The 17629-nt window shown below is 38.0% G+C and overlaps 1 protein-coding gene across 1 annotated transcript in view; it reads left to right on the top strand.

The window, feature by feature from the left end:
* LOC133131186 (tumor necrosis factor alpha-induced protein 8-like protein 3) overlaps positions 1–7231 on the top strand; it is a 23298-nt gene extending 16067 nt beyond the window's left edge. Inside the window, exon 2 of the mRNA XM_061246406.1 lies at positions 5917–7231. Coding sequence (XP_061102390.1) covers positions 5917–6479 — 563 coding nt within the window. The 3' untranslated portion in view covers positions 6480–7231. The remainder of the gene's footprint in view (positions 1–5916) is intronic.
* The last annotated feature ends 10398 nt before the right edge of the window (positions 7232–17629 follow it).

The raw sequence follows: 17629 nt of genomic DNA, 5'->3' as shown, positions 1-17629 counted from the left end.
CACACGTCAGATGGGTTTCCTGACAGCGGGCTGACGAGTGGATGAGTGTAAAGAGTGTGAATTCATCATGGAGCGCGTGGCCCTCAATAGGCCCTCTTCGGTCAACAGCGAACGACAGGACTGGCAGCCAATGTCATTTATTCCAGGTCTTGTGTTATCCTACATGGTGGCCCTCTCTCTCCGAGGTGACTTTTTTTGTGAAAGGTACCTATTCCTACCCAAAATAACAATATTGTACCTTTCAGGGTACATTTGCGAAATTTGTTCCTTAAAGAACAAAAATTGAACGTCCGCTGTGCCCTTATTTTTGAGAGTGTATGGCAAAACCATGCCTGTCAGAAAACAATGATTCTCTCTCAGCCTGTACTGGCTGGCTGTTCTGTGACTGCACGCAAAAAATATTTTAGTCTTATATTATTATCCTATTTCTTTTCCTTTTTTTACTACATCAGACAAAAATATTGTCAAATGAGGCAACACAGTTTGACAAATTTCATGATTTTCCAATTGAATATGGAAATTTAACTCGTCAAGCAAATCTTATCTCTAGATTTGTCAGGTTCTGCGTTTTTTCGTTATATGTTTTGTCTAAGTGCTTAGCATTTCCATTCATTGTTACCCTCTGTGCACACTGTAGTCTGTCCTTCAGTTCATTCAGTCCCTGTCATTAGTTTCCCCTGTCCCACTTCCTGATTGTTTCCCACACCTGACCCAAGGGGTTTGGTCATACTTTTGCATTTTGTTTGTTTGTTTGTCTGTTAAAAAAAAAAAAATTCAAAAAAAAAAATTCAAATTGGCCCTGGTCCTTATCTTTGTTGTACTGGTAACTGTTGAAATTGCACTTCACTTCCGTCTTTCAGCGCACGTATCCCTGGTTATGGGTATGCACTTTGTTGTATGTCGCTCTGGATAAGAGCGTCTGCCAAATGGCATTAATGTAATGTAATGTAATGTAATGATTGCCATTTCCCTCTCGTTATCTGTGTATAAAAACCCCTTTGCTTGTCTAGTTTGTCACCAGATTGTTATGTGTCCCAAAAAAAACTCTCCATTGTTATATTCTGATTGATACCTGTTACGACCTGTTTTGTTTTCCACTTCCGCCTCTCGCCTTATCCTTCTGTACTATTTTGAACTGCAGTGTATCAACCCGTTTTGGCTTTTCGACTTCTGTCTCTAGATTCTGTTTTTGTTTCTTTTGCCCACTTATTATCGACCCTTTGCTTGTGACTAGGACTTTGTTTTGGATTATCCTTGCTATCTCAGTTAGCTGGTGTATTGACCCTCTACCTGGACACTTACTAAAGAACTGCCTATCCCCTGATGATTCTATTTGCTGGCTATCGACCTCCGCCTGCCAAATTTATAACACTCTGAACTGAATCTTGTGGTTCAGCAACTGGGTCCTGTAGTTCTGAGTCCGGACAAGATTTGGCAATAGAATAAGAAAATTTAACTCGTCAAACAAACATTAACTTAAACCAAGCTAATATTTTCTACTTGAGACAAAAAATAAGATCTTTAAGTCTTATTACAAGACTAAATCGCTTGTACAGTCATTTTTTGCAGTTTAGAGCAACTGACCATTTCAATGACCAAACTAGTATTGAGATCTGACACAGGAGCAGGTTGTTATGTTCTGTGACTACACCCAGAGCTTGATTCTTTACCAGCACCAAATGGCCTTGCTGAAAAAGCAGGGAAAATAAGAATACAGTCTGAGACCTAGATGTGTTAACACAGATCTATATCCAAATTAGCATTATCTCTGCTTGTACACTTCTTGTACACTCATCTTCTACACAACCTCTGCAAGGGCCCGGAGTGTTTTTTCTATGTGGCAGCTCACTCTTGTGCATTTTCCACCAGCTAAGGATTGTACAGTTATAACACTGACATCAGCAAGTATCACTTCAGCTGCCTAAATAAAGCTTTCTGCTAATCATCTCGCTGCAGAGGAACTGCATTTTAGCAGCATTCTCAGTTCTTCTTCAAAAACCCCTCTGTAACTTTGATTATCAGTATTAATGAGTGTCTAAACATACATTTCAATCACAGGGTCTTTCAGAGATGTAAATAGGGACATTCCACTGGTTAAGTACAGCATTCGTTTGTCAACAATTACTTATTTTACTTCATCAAATGGTATTCATTCTTTTTAATGGGGCACATTATAATAATAATCTTATCTTTTCAGGCTTCAGGAGAATGTACCACTGAGCTGTTCTTTTTTGATTGTTTCTGCTGACTGCACGTTAGTTTTATTGTAATGCCCACTACTAGAAAACATACCAGATCCTACTTTTTGTTCCCACACCTGTATATTATAATCTGTTGATTTACCATATGGTAAGATGTCTTTAAATCACTGCAGTTCTACTATTTTGTATATGACTTGTTTTGAAACAGAAAGGTGAATTTTAGTGTCTTAAATCAATATTAATATGAAATAAATCAAAAGAATAAACTTGTTTCCTCTTTTTGAGAGGGTGCCTAGCCTCTGAGAAAGGTTATTGGCATTGAGTGAGAACCTCTTTTCTAATAGCCATTTCTAAACGTCCCTTTGGCCAGACACATACAGTGCACACAAGATTCCTGAAGAAAAGTCCATGGCAGGGTAGCAGAGTAGTCTGGTGGTGTAGACTGTGGTCATGGAAAGCAATAACAGTCACTTTATATCCAAATAATTGCAAAGCTGAGTGGTGAGCATTTGTAAGGAATCATTAAAAGTCATGAGCCACACCACAGAAGAAGATAACTTGAGTTCTGTCTCTCCCAAAATAACCTTTGGGCCAATTTACAGGCTGATCTCTCTTCTGAGCTCAGACAATAATTTAAAAACGAGTGAAATATTTGAGAAAAGCTGAGTGCATACAGTGTGGATAAAGCAATATATCTACAGTGGAAATAGCAATGGGATTGTATACAATAAAACAATACAGGTGGAAATGCATCTTAAAATGTCTTGCATACTAGTCGAGAGAAAATACTGCGAACTGAAAAAAGATAGTTAAGTAAACATAATTTAAGTTCAAATGATACATTATTTGAATGCAGGGGCTGTAACATCTCAGTATTTCATGTCCTGTAAATTTGTGTAAATAACTGACTGTTCTGACCTTCATTTGCTAAAATGGCACAAAGTTGTAAAATCAGGACATGCCACTGCCCTGTCTATCTGTCCCAGCTCAGATTTATCCTGTCTCCAATGTGAACAAACACTAATTGTCGGTCAGTACACTGGTCTTCACACAATCTGTACTTCCTTACTCTGAAGGCTGAAGTTTGTTGACCAGTACTGCTGACCTTTAGCCAGTACGCATCCAGACTGTGTGATTGCCTCTGGCTAAATCACGCCGTGTCACCTCCCTTCCATATCGCCCCCGTCACCACTGTGTTGGTGCGAAGCCAGCCAACTTCAAATTAAGTTTAGTCCTTGAGTGAGTGTGAAAGCTTCTGTTCGTGGTTTGGCTGATCACAAGCAGCAACAAATCGTCTAATAACAATTTCAGGTTTTATTGTTGTGTTTTATTATGTTTTATTTTAAAATTGATAAGTAATGCAACAGCACAATTGGGAATTTGGAAATAAAAAAGTGATGTGCACATCTGATGTGCTCCTGTGATGTGATGACTGAAGTTATCTTTAAATATGTATTGCATAAATATGTATTTACATATATATAGACTTATACATGATACAGTGGTTATCGAGATAAATTTGACTAAGCTCTGTATTTATTATGCACCTAATTACATTCTTAAAGTGGTGAAATGTTTCAACTGTTTGAGGGTATGTATGTCATTTAAGTTTTCCTCATGTAAAAATGACCCAAAAAGATTCCAAAAGCGTGTCTGTGTTTGGACTGTATCTACCTATCTTTCATTATGATAAGGTGCGCTACAATTACATATTTTATATTTTGTTTATCTTTCAAATCTCTAACATTGACATATGTACAAATTTGATGTAATACGTTTATCTTCAGGATAAGGTCAGACAACCAGGCACTGAGGAAAACCTATTTTAAGATGCACAGCTAAGGAAAGTGTACTTTTGAATCAGATTAAATACTTTTATGCCCTAAAAATGCTTTTATGCTCTACCGAGTTTTTATTTGCTAGAAAATAGTGATGAAGTACTCAGCCCCTTTAGGCTTTCATTTACCTCAATCTAGACTCTAGGGAGTATCCATAACTGTTTTAAGCCTGGATTGGAGCATCCCATCTATTACATTATCTGTCAAATGTGATGGCTTTCTGTATGAAAAAAATTAAACACAAACTTTATATGACTGCAGAATTTACCTTTAATTCATGTCTACGCATTCCCCTTTTCTGCTGATAGAACTAGAAAACAGAAGTGACTGTGGTAGTTTACTTAATTGATATGAGCCTGAATACACCTAATCAGTCCAATTCATGTGAAGCCATTAATGCTCTGAATTTAGAGTCTTGTCTCTCAAATTAAGCGAGTGTCTGCGTAGGCCTGCGCAGATGGCCGGCCATCTTGGCTCGTTTGGCCCTGCCGTGCACGGTGTTAAATCAACTCTTACAGAGTACATATGGTCCCTGTTGGACAGACATGTACTGTGTTGAATTAGCACTGGACATTTCACTGTGTGGTTGCAGTATTATTTTCAGTGTGTATGAGGAATGGGAAATGTGTGCATTGTTATGGTTATATTTTGAAATCGTAAAAAGGGGTTTTACAAAGAAATTATTTTATGGAATGTGACACAGTGAACTGGAAGTTTAATGGAGCAATCTCCATTCAAAATAAAATAAATGTATTATCCACTTATTCCTATGCATTGGGTTTATTTATTTTGCTATTCATCCGCCCCCTCAAAAACTATATTTATATGTATTTTCCTAATTATGGATGTAATGCTTTGACTTGTGGAAGAACCTATGCACTTGAAAGTCGCTTTAGATTGTCTGCCAAATGACTAAAATGTAAAATGTAAAAAATGGTTCTTCAACAGCTCTGAGCCAACGACCAAATCAGGAGTCTCAGCAACAGTAAATCTCCAGTATTCCAAGAAACTAGACCATCTAAATCCAAGACCAACTCATTAAAGTATCGTCACTTTTTATATCTTGCATTGAGTGTGCGTGGCCTTTGGAAAGATTTGGTTAAAATGACCAATATGGCATTGAAGTGATTATGAGTCGCTTTGTGGGTGAGGGAATTTCTGGCACAGTAAACACGTTTCATGCTCATCGTTTTAATCATAATTGGTGTTAGTTAGTGTGTAATTTACAGCTGGGTGGTATCTAAATAAAAGTCCATTATTACTCTCACCCACTCCTCCTACATCACACATGAAGACATAACCAGATGCCTGCTTTCACTTCTCACAAAATGTCTTCTTCACATTTGAATTATGTTGGCCTTGCTGTGTGCACTATGTCTGCAAGAACGACTGAATTTTAACCATTCATTGTCAACATTACTTTGTGAAACTAAATAAACATATATATATATATATACAATATTAACCAAATATATTGTTTAATATATACATATTTTATGCTGTTACATAAAATATTTATATATTAAACAATGTATTTGGTTAATATTGTTTGATTTCATACATTTGATTCATACCTACTGTGAAAATCAAAACTACAAAGACCTGAGGTTTTGTCTCATACTATTTCACACACATAATAATCTTTTCAGAAATATAATTTGATCACATGGGTCCCTGCTGAAAAAAACCCAGCTCAAGCTAGGTTTTGAAACAGCTTGTAGCTGGTCATTTCAAGGTGGTCATAGCTAGATTGTGCACCAGGGGTGTACATGTGTACAGGTTTTGGATGTGTGTGTGTGTGTGTGTGTGTGTGTGTTTGGGTTTACTGCTAACCCAACTGCTCTAACTCTTTCTACTCTACTGTTTCCAAATCCTAGGCCAAGAAAGCTTTAACTCCAAGAGCCTGGCCCTGCAAGCCCAGAAGAAGATCTTGAGTAAAATGGCCACCATGGTGGTGGCCAATCTGCTGACAGATGACACCAGCAGTGAGATCCTGGACGAGCTGTACAAGGTGAGCCGTGAATACACCAAAAACAAGAAGGAGGCGCACAAGATCATCAAGGATGTCATCAAGATCGCGCTCAAGATCGGCATCCTCTACCGCAACCATCAGTTCAGTCCGGAAGAGCTGGAGACCGTGGACCGATTCAAGAAGAAGATGAATCAAGCGGCCATGACAGTCGTCAGTTTCCATGAGGTGGACTACACCTTTGACCGGAACCTTCTCTCTGAGCTGCTACTGGAGTGCAAGGACCTTCTGCACGAGCTGGTGGAGCATCACCTGACCACCCGCTCCCACGGTCGAATCGATCACGTCTTCAACCACTTTGCCGACCTGGAGTTCCTCACCGTCCTTTACAGCCCCTCCGAGGAATACAGACTCTACCTTAGGAAGATCTGCGAAGGCATCAACAAACTTCTGGACGAGGGTGTGCTTTAACCAACATATTTCTTCTGTTCACACATTTCCTGTTCATATTCGTGAGCTCAACATTGTTTTATATAATGTTCCCAACCATTCAATGAACCTCTATTTTTTTAAAAGGGACAAGTGTGTTTTTCATTTGTCACTGTACCTTGTGTAAATTAGACATTTTGTTGACATTTCAGAATTAGCCCATTTGTGCTACTGGGAAAAGCCTTATTGTAAATGTTCTTGAACAGCATTTTGTACACATTGGCTTTCTGTTCATTATGTGCCAAGATGATACAGAAATTATGGTTCTCGTAAATTACTTAATCCTTGCATCAATTTCCATTTGAAATGTAGATGAATGGAGGTGTGGCTTCATCAGACAGGCGCTGGTCCAGTGAAACCATTAATGGGGTAAACTTGAATCATGTGGCTACAATCTTTACTATACAGAGTAAAAAAACTAAAAAACTAAAAAAAATGAATAATTAAGTGTGAATTTGCCCTTTTCTCTGTTATATTTCTTGGTTTTATGGAGTCCGGTATGCAGCACCTTCCATCAATTATAAATTCCTTGCCAAATTTGACATGACTCGTGTTGCAGCACTGTAAGAGCCTTCCTCGTGCCAATGTCGTGTCCTGTGATTGTACCAAATGAGTCAGAAACCTAAACAACCACAGCCCTCCTACTGGCATGTGTGTGTATGGATGTGACTGTTACAATACCCCCATTATACCAGAGTGTATTGTCTTTTATTAAAGATTCCTCACAAACTTGATTTAGATGACTGTTGTTCTTTTTTTCCAAGCACCTTGTTTTTAACGCATCGCAAATAATATACTACAGCAACTCATATCCATGGTATACGATCACCCACAGTGTTCTGTGTTTGAAATTTAATGTTCTACTTTGCATCAAGAAAGAAGGGGGGGCAATTACAACAATAAAATTTGACTTGACTTCAGTCGCCAAGCTTGGTCACTGCACGGTATTGCATTGCATTGCAACCAACTGATATGTCCCTTTTGGAGGGGCTACAAACGCATCTGCTTAACCTGCCGATGTATACTAGGAGCACACTTGCCAGTGACTGGGCTATAGGCTGAAAACAGATGGCTGTTTCACATCACAGCACTTGTCTGGCAGGTTCCCATTACTCTAAGGTTTAGTATAAATCCTTGAATGGTTCTGCTAATTATTTTTATCGATCACAACAGACCCTGCCCACCTGACTGGAATAAAATGTGTGCTTTGTTTTGCCATGATTGGTATTTATACGTTTCATGAGGTCCTTAGCAAAAAGAAAAGCGTGGTCTGAAAAATGCGATGTTCACAAATATTCACAAACGCCTGTGGTTAGCCTTGCAGGTAACTTCAGTTCAGCCATAGTGTTGAAGATCAGGACATTGTGAAGTGAATTAAGTTGATCTTAGTCAAGGGGCCTGGATAACCTGGATAAAACCTCCAAATCTGGAACATAGACTGAAGTAGAAAGAGCTGTCCTAGATGTTACTCTGTGCAGTTATCTGGCTATTACAATACTTACAGTATTAGTGAACCTGTGCTCCATGCTAACTACCGCCTCAGTACATTGCTAGATATTTGCTTGCAGAGTTCACCAGTCAACAGGGAAGAACCACTAAGATAATACAAGTTAACCCTTTTAAATACTCATAGACTAGTGAACTTTTGGACAGCAAAGACAGAACTTACAGTAGTTGTAAAGTTAACCAAACAAACCAATCACGAAGTAAGATGGTAAAATCTTACTCCCAAAAGCCTGTGCAGGTACTCTTCATGCCTATTTGACTATCCTGCTATGACTTCAGAACTATTTTAACAACAGGAATTTTCAATAATGTAATACACAAGTAATAGAATCTCTAATTTACTTTGGTGCTGTAAGAAAACATCCAACAGGTAGTGGGACCTATTCCTGGTTTAAAACACCTGCAATCTGCCGACCTAAAACCATATTCCTAAACATAGCATCTTGGTTTTTAAGTAGATTTGTGGGCCATAATGCTATTTTCTATGACAAGATGAGTGGGGAAACCTTGACTGGGGTCGAGGACCTAGCCATCAGATTGAAATAACATTGCAACTCATTTTATCCTTTATGTTTCCCAGTTGACAATAAAGTCAGACAGGACTCTATTAACACATAGCAGATGTTTGTAAAACTAATTAGAATGCATTTCCCCCCTTTTCACTACACTGTAATGCAACACATGCAAGGCCAGTTGTTTTGATTTTTATATTTTGAATGCTATCTTTTCTGAATAATTCTTGATGTCTACCCTGTGTCAAAACATTAGTTGAAAAGGATATAATATTTGTCTTGGGAGTGGGGGGTTAGTTATAATTATTTTATTTGAACTTGCACAAACATGTTTTAAGTATCTCTTTTATTCCTCACAGAAAATGTACAGTATATCACGTAAAAAGGGAACATGTTGCATGAGCAACCATTTGAGGGGAAACTTAAAAATGTAGTTATGGCCAAGCCATAAAGGGAAAGGCCAGAATCCCATGCTGTTACTGTTGTGTTCAGCAGGGATCACTTACAAAATTGTATGGTGTTAATCAAAAGCTTTTCTCCCATTGGAGAATTCAACTTTCAACACTTAAAACAGTGACCTTGGGCTGTTAGTGATGACAAAGGTTTGGAAGGTGTTCCTTGGTGGATCACATACTGAACACAAAAAAGGAAATGGGCAGAGTATTCCAGCTCTTTTCAGCTACAGTATGCAGTGTCCAGTAGAGGCAGGACCACATACTTTAAATCAAAACAAAATTTGCGCTATAATCCTCTGCTCCTCCATCTGGATACACGCATGTTATGATGATTGTGTATGTTATATTTGGACATAAGCAGATGGTAGCTACAATAGTGAACAATGTAAGGGCCTCTTCCAGAATTATTAAGCAAATATCCCATATACAGCTACCATACCCCATACCATAGCTTTTCTGCGGAATTTCAGTAGTGAAATTGCAGTTGAAATTAAGTCATAGGCAAGGCAACTTTAACATTCAAGGTTTTATTTTTCTATAAAAGCATACTAAATATTTAACAAATAATAACCCTTACCCTAACCCAAACGTACAGAGGTGATCATTGAAATGCATCATCATGGCTTATCATGATTAAATGCTATTAAGGTAAAGATTAATTATGCCTCTGCCAAATTTGCACATTGCCTATGTATGTTTTTGGGAGAGATACAGTTAAAGGACTAAGCCATGTTTGGAAAACATCCGGTACTGTATAATGTGCCCTAACACCAGTCCTCAGCTGATGTCTCCCAAATTTAACTAACTGTCAGGAAGTCTGCTTAAAATTCTAAATCCTTGTGCCTGAATGCATGCGTCTGACTTCATTAAACCAGAAACATGGGACCGACATTGAAGTGGCAGCGGATTAAGCCCATGCCCCTGGTTTGTACTGTCAGTGCAGGCAGGTGGTTCGGATGTAAAAAGATTCCCTGGTGTGAGACCGCTCATGTATTAAACATTCTCAGAAATTATGAGATTCTTAACCCCTCTTCCAGTTGCAAGAGAAAGACAAACCATGTTCAGGCTTTTCTTGAAGATGTTACTATAGCACCGCCTGGTGGAAAAGTAGTGAAATAAACTGAATTAGTGATACCTAGCCAAAGCTCATCGTTCCAGCAGAACAATTATATGAACAACGGTTCAATATAATGTTTGTTTGGCCTTAAACCTCTTTATCTAAGTTATATGTCAAGAAAATGAGGAAACTAGACATGCAAATGACCAGTTAAATGTAGCATTTATCATGGTATGTGCAGAATTAACAAAACTATCATCAGTTTTGTAAGCCTACGTGAGGTGCAAAATAATGACATTTGAACATTGTGAAATCAACAAAATAGACAGATCTGTTCTGCTAAATACTGCTTTCAAATTACCCGATAGGTATTTTAGAAATAAAATATTCTTACACAATTTTATAATAATGTACTGCAGGTACAACATTAAACGTCCATTACCAAAAACCTGCTGCAAAATTTAAAGGTAGAAATGGGTAATCATATCACAATTGCTATTTATTGTTGGTTAAGCATGTTTAAGAAACAATAAATAAATAAATAATTATTCTATCATGAAATAATTATTATCATAATTATTATTTCAGGTAGCTCTGCACAGCCTCATCTGACTATGACATGAGCCCACAGTCTATAATAAGATATTTAAATCAGCTACTTTTTAAAGATTTTTTCACTTCTGTGTATGTTTATGGTGAAGGGAAGACTATGGAGTCTCACAGTATCCAGAAATAACTAAGAATGTATTAATGCACAAGAGACTGGATTTCAGCTGCTTCGATAAACTACATTAAACTGATCCTAAACCTAAAAGTATCCATGTACTGGCAGTGTAGGTGTGGTTCCCTTTGATTGACACTCAATAAATGATAACCTTACCATCAAGCAACAGTGTACCCTACTGTTTTCAAATGAGCCTCCTCACTTTATTGGATAGTAGTTTTTGGAGTACAGCTGTGCCCAAATTAAGCCTTCACTGGTCTGTGAAATTGTCATTGTCTCTTGCAAAATATTTTTGTTTTATTCAATAGGTTCAAGAAGCCCGGCAGTGGATGTCAATGCTATTTTCTAGCGAGTGGTACAACTCAGTATAGGTAATTAATTATTATACATATGTTTCAACTTTGAGGGGAAAGGTGGATTATTCTAATAAGGAAAGTATTTTAAGTCAAATGAGAACCTTATCTCTGTCTCCTATGTTGTGTGACCCAAGCACTAAATGTATTTAAAAGTGAAGAAATAAGTGAGAGTTAAGCTTTGAGGGTTGCAGAGTCATCATAAAGAAATTTTAGATGAGCATGCATGCAGCCCATTGCTTCAAAACAAATTCGACGCATAGTTGGAGAGTGGCCATTTTAAATTGATTTATTACAATGGCATGAGGTGATATTTAATCATTCTACAATTGTGGAGTGGATACCATCAATTACGAGACTGAGTAGATAACACTAGACAGTATGCAGAACCTGCATATTAGTGCCGACACAATTCTGGATATTGTTAGTGATCATTTGTCACAGTAATTTATAGCTCTGCGGATTTCTGTGCAAAGATGAACTCTTCAAGAAATGTAAGTTCAGTTAAACGTTTTGGTGTTTAAAGAAACACCATACATGTGAATACTTAATCCCGTCCAGCAAAACCAGACTGATACTATTATATAAACCATTCTAATTGGATTATTCCACAGTTGATTACATAGTATAAAATGAACCAAGTAGTAATGTGGGCTTATACAAAAACTGTGCAGTTGAAAACCTACAATGCACAGTATGGGCTGACTCTACTCATAATTATTGTATTCTTGTTTAATCAGTGTGGACCCTATGGAACATTCATCAGCTCAACAGTTATGCTCTTGTATTGTGTCAGGTGTTAACACGCTACAACAACTGATCTTGAAATTTTTGACTGACAATTTATTTAGCCATTTGAGAATATTAACCTGTACCACTCTTAGCACTGGGTTTTACAGATTTCAGATTATGTCAAAGGCACCCTTGACCCTACAAACCTTTTCTTATACAATATTTAAATGTATTAAGCAGTAGTATTTACTATAAAAACAGAAAATATATACGCATTAAGAATTCAAGGATTAATGTTTGCTCCTTTAGTCTGTGGAAAGGTGACAGAGAGAGATACTCACCATTTTCATTTAATTTCTTTGTTGACTGCAGTCTGCATCAGTTTGATCTGTCTAGTAGCTACTGTATGTTAAAACCCATTAAAATGTATGGCTATTCTTTATTTATTTGCTTATGAATTTATTTTTTTATTTTTTTATTTAGTGTTTATTTTTACTGAATTCTTATGAAAGCACATCAACTTGACTAACCCCATTCACACAAGTGTTTTCTTTGTATTAAACAGCTATTGTGTCGAACATAGCTCCCTTTTCTATGAATATGAAATGTACTGAATAACACAATAAATACATGTATATATGTATAGTATGCCATCAAACAGCCAGTTAGTTTAATGGTATAATATTACAACGCTGGGCAGGAACAGTATATTATGTAAAAGCAGTGTTTAGGGGCTTCTCTTGGTTTATTTTCTGTAATTACGAGACATCTGTTCATTTGTCTTCCATCTGAACTACTTTCTGGTTCCATAATTACTCACCATGCGTGTATGTGTGTTTGATGCAATTTGTCACCAGCAGACTGCGGCACGTCCTTCAATTTTCACGTGGCGCTCTTTCCCTGAGGACTTTAACACCGATGTCTTATTAGTGTCACTTTTCTCCACTCTGTAACTAGGTCCTAAATTAAAGCTGCTTTCATAGAAGAGAGTGTATGAAAACCATGCTCACAGACCACTACAAAGAAGATCCACCAGCTGTCAACAAGAAAGTATCAACATTGCTACATAACGTACAACATACATTGCTACATAACGTACAACATACATTGCTACATAACGTACAACATACATTGCTACATAACGTACAACAGACATTGCTATTTGGTGGCATGGAAATAGAAGATCACCACACACAAAAATACCTTGACATAAAAAACAATTAATACATTAGCAATTAATTATTAATTAAGTGAAATGGTGAGTAGGAGGTTAAATCATTGTGCTATTGAAAGCACTGAAAGTCTGCAGTAAAAAGATGGATGTCACTTGGCTTTCCTTGCATTAACATTAGGTCCTCCCAATGTAATGGCAGGCATCCATGGTCATCAGCGAGACATACACCTCACCTACTAGTGGCACAAGATCTCCCTTCTTGTAGTGTGTGAGGTATAAAGTAGCTACTCTCTCACAAGCATGTTTATTAGAGTGTATGGACTCAGTTGCTGTGCAGTTGTGTCAGTGCTGGAGGCAGTGCCTGTCATCAACAAGCGTATCCTCTGCTCCAGACCTCAGGATTCTGGCACACACTCATCCCGAGGTTTACTGTACTTACCTAACCTTCTCAGAACTTGGCCCTGTTCCACAAAGCCGGAATACTAAATTAGACTGCAGTCTGAGTGAAACATAGACCGAAGCAAAAATAACTGCTCTAGGTTTTACTTTGTGCAGTTATCAAGCTAACTACTACTGCTTTGAGGAACAGGCCCCTGATCACCTCATCAAACAACACAACAAGAAAATACAGATAAAAGATCACCATAGCACCTGCATTTCATATCCACAAGATGGCACTGTAGACTTTACTTAAGGACTCACAGAATGGTTAATAAAGCGTCTCTATATTCAGTTATTAGTATTTGTACATTAATCAAGAATTCTTCAACAAACCACAACAAACAATAGAGATTATTTTTAGCTTAGTTGTAAAAAAAAAAAAAAGGTAAGTAATTTTCATTTCAGTAAGTATCATTTCAGTGCAAAGAAATCAAATTAACTGCAATTATGCAAATTAACTGCAATTATGCAATTTCAAAATGTTTGAAATAAAAAAACTCATATAGCTGGCCAGTTAACTTGTACCAAGAACAGGACAAAAACAGAATTTCAACACCCTGCCTGTTGTATATTAGTTATTTATTATATGCGCCGTACCTATTTAGAATATAGATGTGGTTTTAGAATGTGGTTGGCTTGTTCTTCCAAATAATCAAATGGTAAATGGTTGGCATTTATATAGCGCCTTTATCCAAAGCACTGTACAATTGATGCTTCTCATTCACCCCTTCATACACTCACACACCAACGGCGATTGGCTGCCATAGCAAGGCACCAACTAGCTCATCAGGAGCTTTTGGGGGTTACTCAGGGACACTTCGACACACCCAGGGCGGGAACCGAACCGGCAACACTCCGACGACTGCTCTTACTGCCTGGGGCATTGTCGTCCCTATAATCATTGTAGTTTTTGTTTTTCTTAGCTTTGACTGTCATTTTAATATATCTGATTCTGGATATTTTTAAACATGTTTTGCCTCAGTGCAAATCCATCTTTCATTCTGGGTGAGCTCTTCGATGGTATTCCTAAGATGTAAAAACTTCAAAGCCCATTGTTGGACTGGCTGTGTTGATTTTATGTTGGTTATTTGTCATCTGGTGGACCTTTTAGAAAGCGCTTGCACATTCCATCCCACCGTTGATCAATGATGGTCAGAATCAGTTTTTTTTTGGTCGATCGATAACAAGCTACTGAGAAAGAAGCACAGTTATGGGACTCATTCCAATTCCTTATTTTTCTCCTCTTTCTCCTTTTCTTTTCTCCTTTTCTTGCCCCTAGCTCCACCCATCGGGAGTAAAGAAAAATTAGTAAAGATGGGGAAATCGAGAAAACATGAATTAGGCAAATGGAATGCCCTTGCTCCTTCAAATGTCAGTTCAAAAGCCACATACAGACATGGTAGATGCGTGGCGGGTTGGGAGACATGGATCCACAGGTTGATCACTTATATGTTAGGCTTTCCAGCAGAAACACCACTACAAAGGATGCAATGTTTTCTTGCTCAATGAAAAGATTGGGATTTCCTAGAAGGAACATTTAAGTTGTTGGAATGGACTTAAAGATGGTGGACGTTGATCGATTTCCGGGTCAGAAGTAAGGAAAAGAAAAAAGAGGTGAAAATGAAGAGATTGGAGCCCATAGTCTGACAACTGCACACAACAGCTGCAGATATTGTATAGCGTTATTGTTATCGGACAGTCAAAATCTGCCTTCTCCTGGGTGACGTTTGCAGACAATAAAAGGGTAGAGCATCCTCACTGATGGTTCTGGAGAGCTGCAGGGTGTGCTGATTTTTGTGTTACTCAGCATTTAATTGGTGAATGAAAGCAGTCAATGACACAGTTAACTCGCCTCACCTGGTTTCTTGGGTCTGACCGGTTGCTGATTTTAAGGTTAAAAAAAAAAAAACTGCACAACCAGCGGCTCTCCAAAATCAGGGTTGTCAACCCCTGGGGTAGAAATACTGGTTAAAAAAACAATGATATATGGTATAATGCCAAACTGCAAAGGCCTGCTTTGGCTGGTTCTGCCTGGTTCTGTTGGCAGAGCAGAGAGCAGTGAGGCCCATACAGCTGTGGTCAGTGTAAGTCAGTGTAAGTCGGCCGCCATTTCTTTTTTGGGGTTTTTTTTTTTAGCGGCAAAACAATAAATATTCTTCGGACAGAAACCCAGCAGAAATCATACTGCCAGATTGCAGAGGCAGACAAGAAGACAAAATCAGAAATTGGCAGCTAACTCAATAATGTCCTGAACCAAAATAGCAAATGTATTTTGTGGGATAGAATTCAGGCCTTAAGAATGACACAGAACCTTCACAAGACAAATTTGGTAATACAAATTGCTAATTGCTAGTTGCTTAAATAAATTTTAAAAATTATTTTGTATTTATTTTGGCTGACAACCAAACAATAAAGCAGTCAATGCTGATTGAGAAGAGAATAATTGCACAAAAAGGTAATTTGAACTCCTTCATACAATGTGGTCATTCCCAGCTTGCCCGAGGTCATCGGTAATAGCATTACACTCCATTTGCATCCAGCTAATTGAAGAGAAATGTCATTGTGCAGACACCCAACGAGTGAGCGTTTCCCAACACAAGCAGGCTGCAGCAGTGGATTAAAACTGCAGAATACTGAGGACATGAAACAACTCAAAGTTATGAAAGAAGTGACATATGATCATGGACAAAACACACACAATGCAGCAGTGCAGACAGAGAGTATTTTACCCATGAGATAATATCAAAATCTCATCTGATAATAATACAAATCCAACAAGGCACATTCATTTTAATGCAACACAGGCCATTGGGGAGGACTCTGTCTCTGGATGCGTTACATCTACCGATCATGTTATTGGTTAAGGATTTGGGGATTATCAACATGACATCAAGATATGCATTAATACATATTGAAGCTATTTTCAGAGCAGCTGTCTTGAACTGCACAGGGTAATCACACAAGTCTTGATCTCGTAGCAGATCAGCAGTGGAAGGAGAGACTGTCAGCATTGCCCAGGAGTCTACAGCGACCGCAAGGCCCGTCCCGCACACTGCCAAAGCATCTGGGAGAGCAGCAGACAGATGTCCATGAAGGACCAGGAGCCAGGCCATGATACACGAGGCATTTAGCAACAAAGACCGCAATCAGGAGAACAGGGCTATGAGGAAGAACACAGCACACTGCATCAGAATAAAAGAAAGAAACAAAAAAACAACAGGAAATCCTGTCCGGTGTTGTGGTGGTGCAGTACAGTATGAACCTCTCCTGGCCCAGAAGCGTGCTGTCATAGCAGATTTACAGGTTTAATTCCAACCATCACCCTGGGTTTTTTTACTTTTTATTTGCAGAAGCAGAAATCCCTGTCACCAGAACACCTATCATCAGACTCTTATTTATACACTCTAAAAATGCTTCCAATAGTGGTCAATGGGTTCTATAAAGAAATAAAAAGGGTCCCGCTATGGAATCAAACCAAAGAACCCTTCCAGAACCTTTTTTTTTCTCAGTGTGTACGGACTGATAAATTTATTGAATAACTGAAAAACTGAAATACTTTACAGGCCACAGATATCATCATTTAAAATATCGAGCTCGATTTATCCTCCCACCATATGCAAGACTCCAACTATAGTTAAAAGTATAGCTACAATAAAATGGAGTCTCTCGTGTTCAGCACGGAAGTCAAGTAAGATCCTATAGAGCTATTTTAACTGCAAAGTCTTTCATTGTATTATTAGTTTATTGTATCATTAGTGCAGTACTGCCAGTTGCAGACCAGAGTTGTAGTAACCAGTGCATTTGTAATTCAATTCCAGATATGACAAGTAACATTTCATCTAATGACTAACATGATAATGTGTAATGAATACAGCGTGTGATGAAAAAACTTTACCCAACTTTACAAATCTAGCACATTTGCTGGATAGTCAAAGGGGTAATAGAACCGCTGGGTTCTTATCAGACATGGATGTGCTGAATCAATTTTATGCGGAAAGTAAGATGAAAGCATCAAACATCCTTTGAAAATAATCAAGGGAAATTAATTGTAATTCAGTTTATTAACTGGAAAATCCCCATACGACACTGAGGCCTTTTTTTTTTTTGGCAAATTCCAATTAATTTACAAAATATATGATCTGAAATGGGGCCTCAGCCCTTCACATAGCGAGATTTGC

The sequence above is a fragment of the Conger conger genome, chromosome 6 (genome assembly GCF_963514075.1).
Source record: "Conger conger chromosome 6, fConCon1.1, whole genome shotgun sequence".
Taxonomy (NCBI): Eukaryota; Metazoa; Chordata; class Actinopteri; order Anguilliformes; family Congridae; genus Conger; species Conger conger.
The sequence above is the reverse complement of the archived record's forward strand: the minus strand, read 5'-3'. Positions and strand labels throughout refer to the sequence as shown.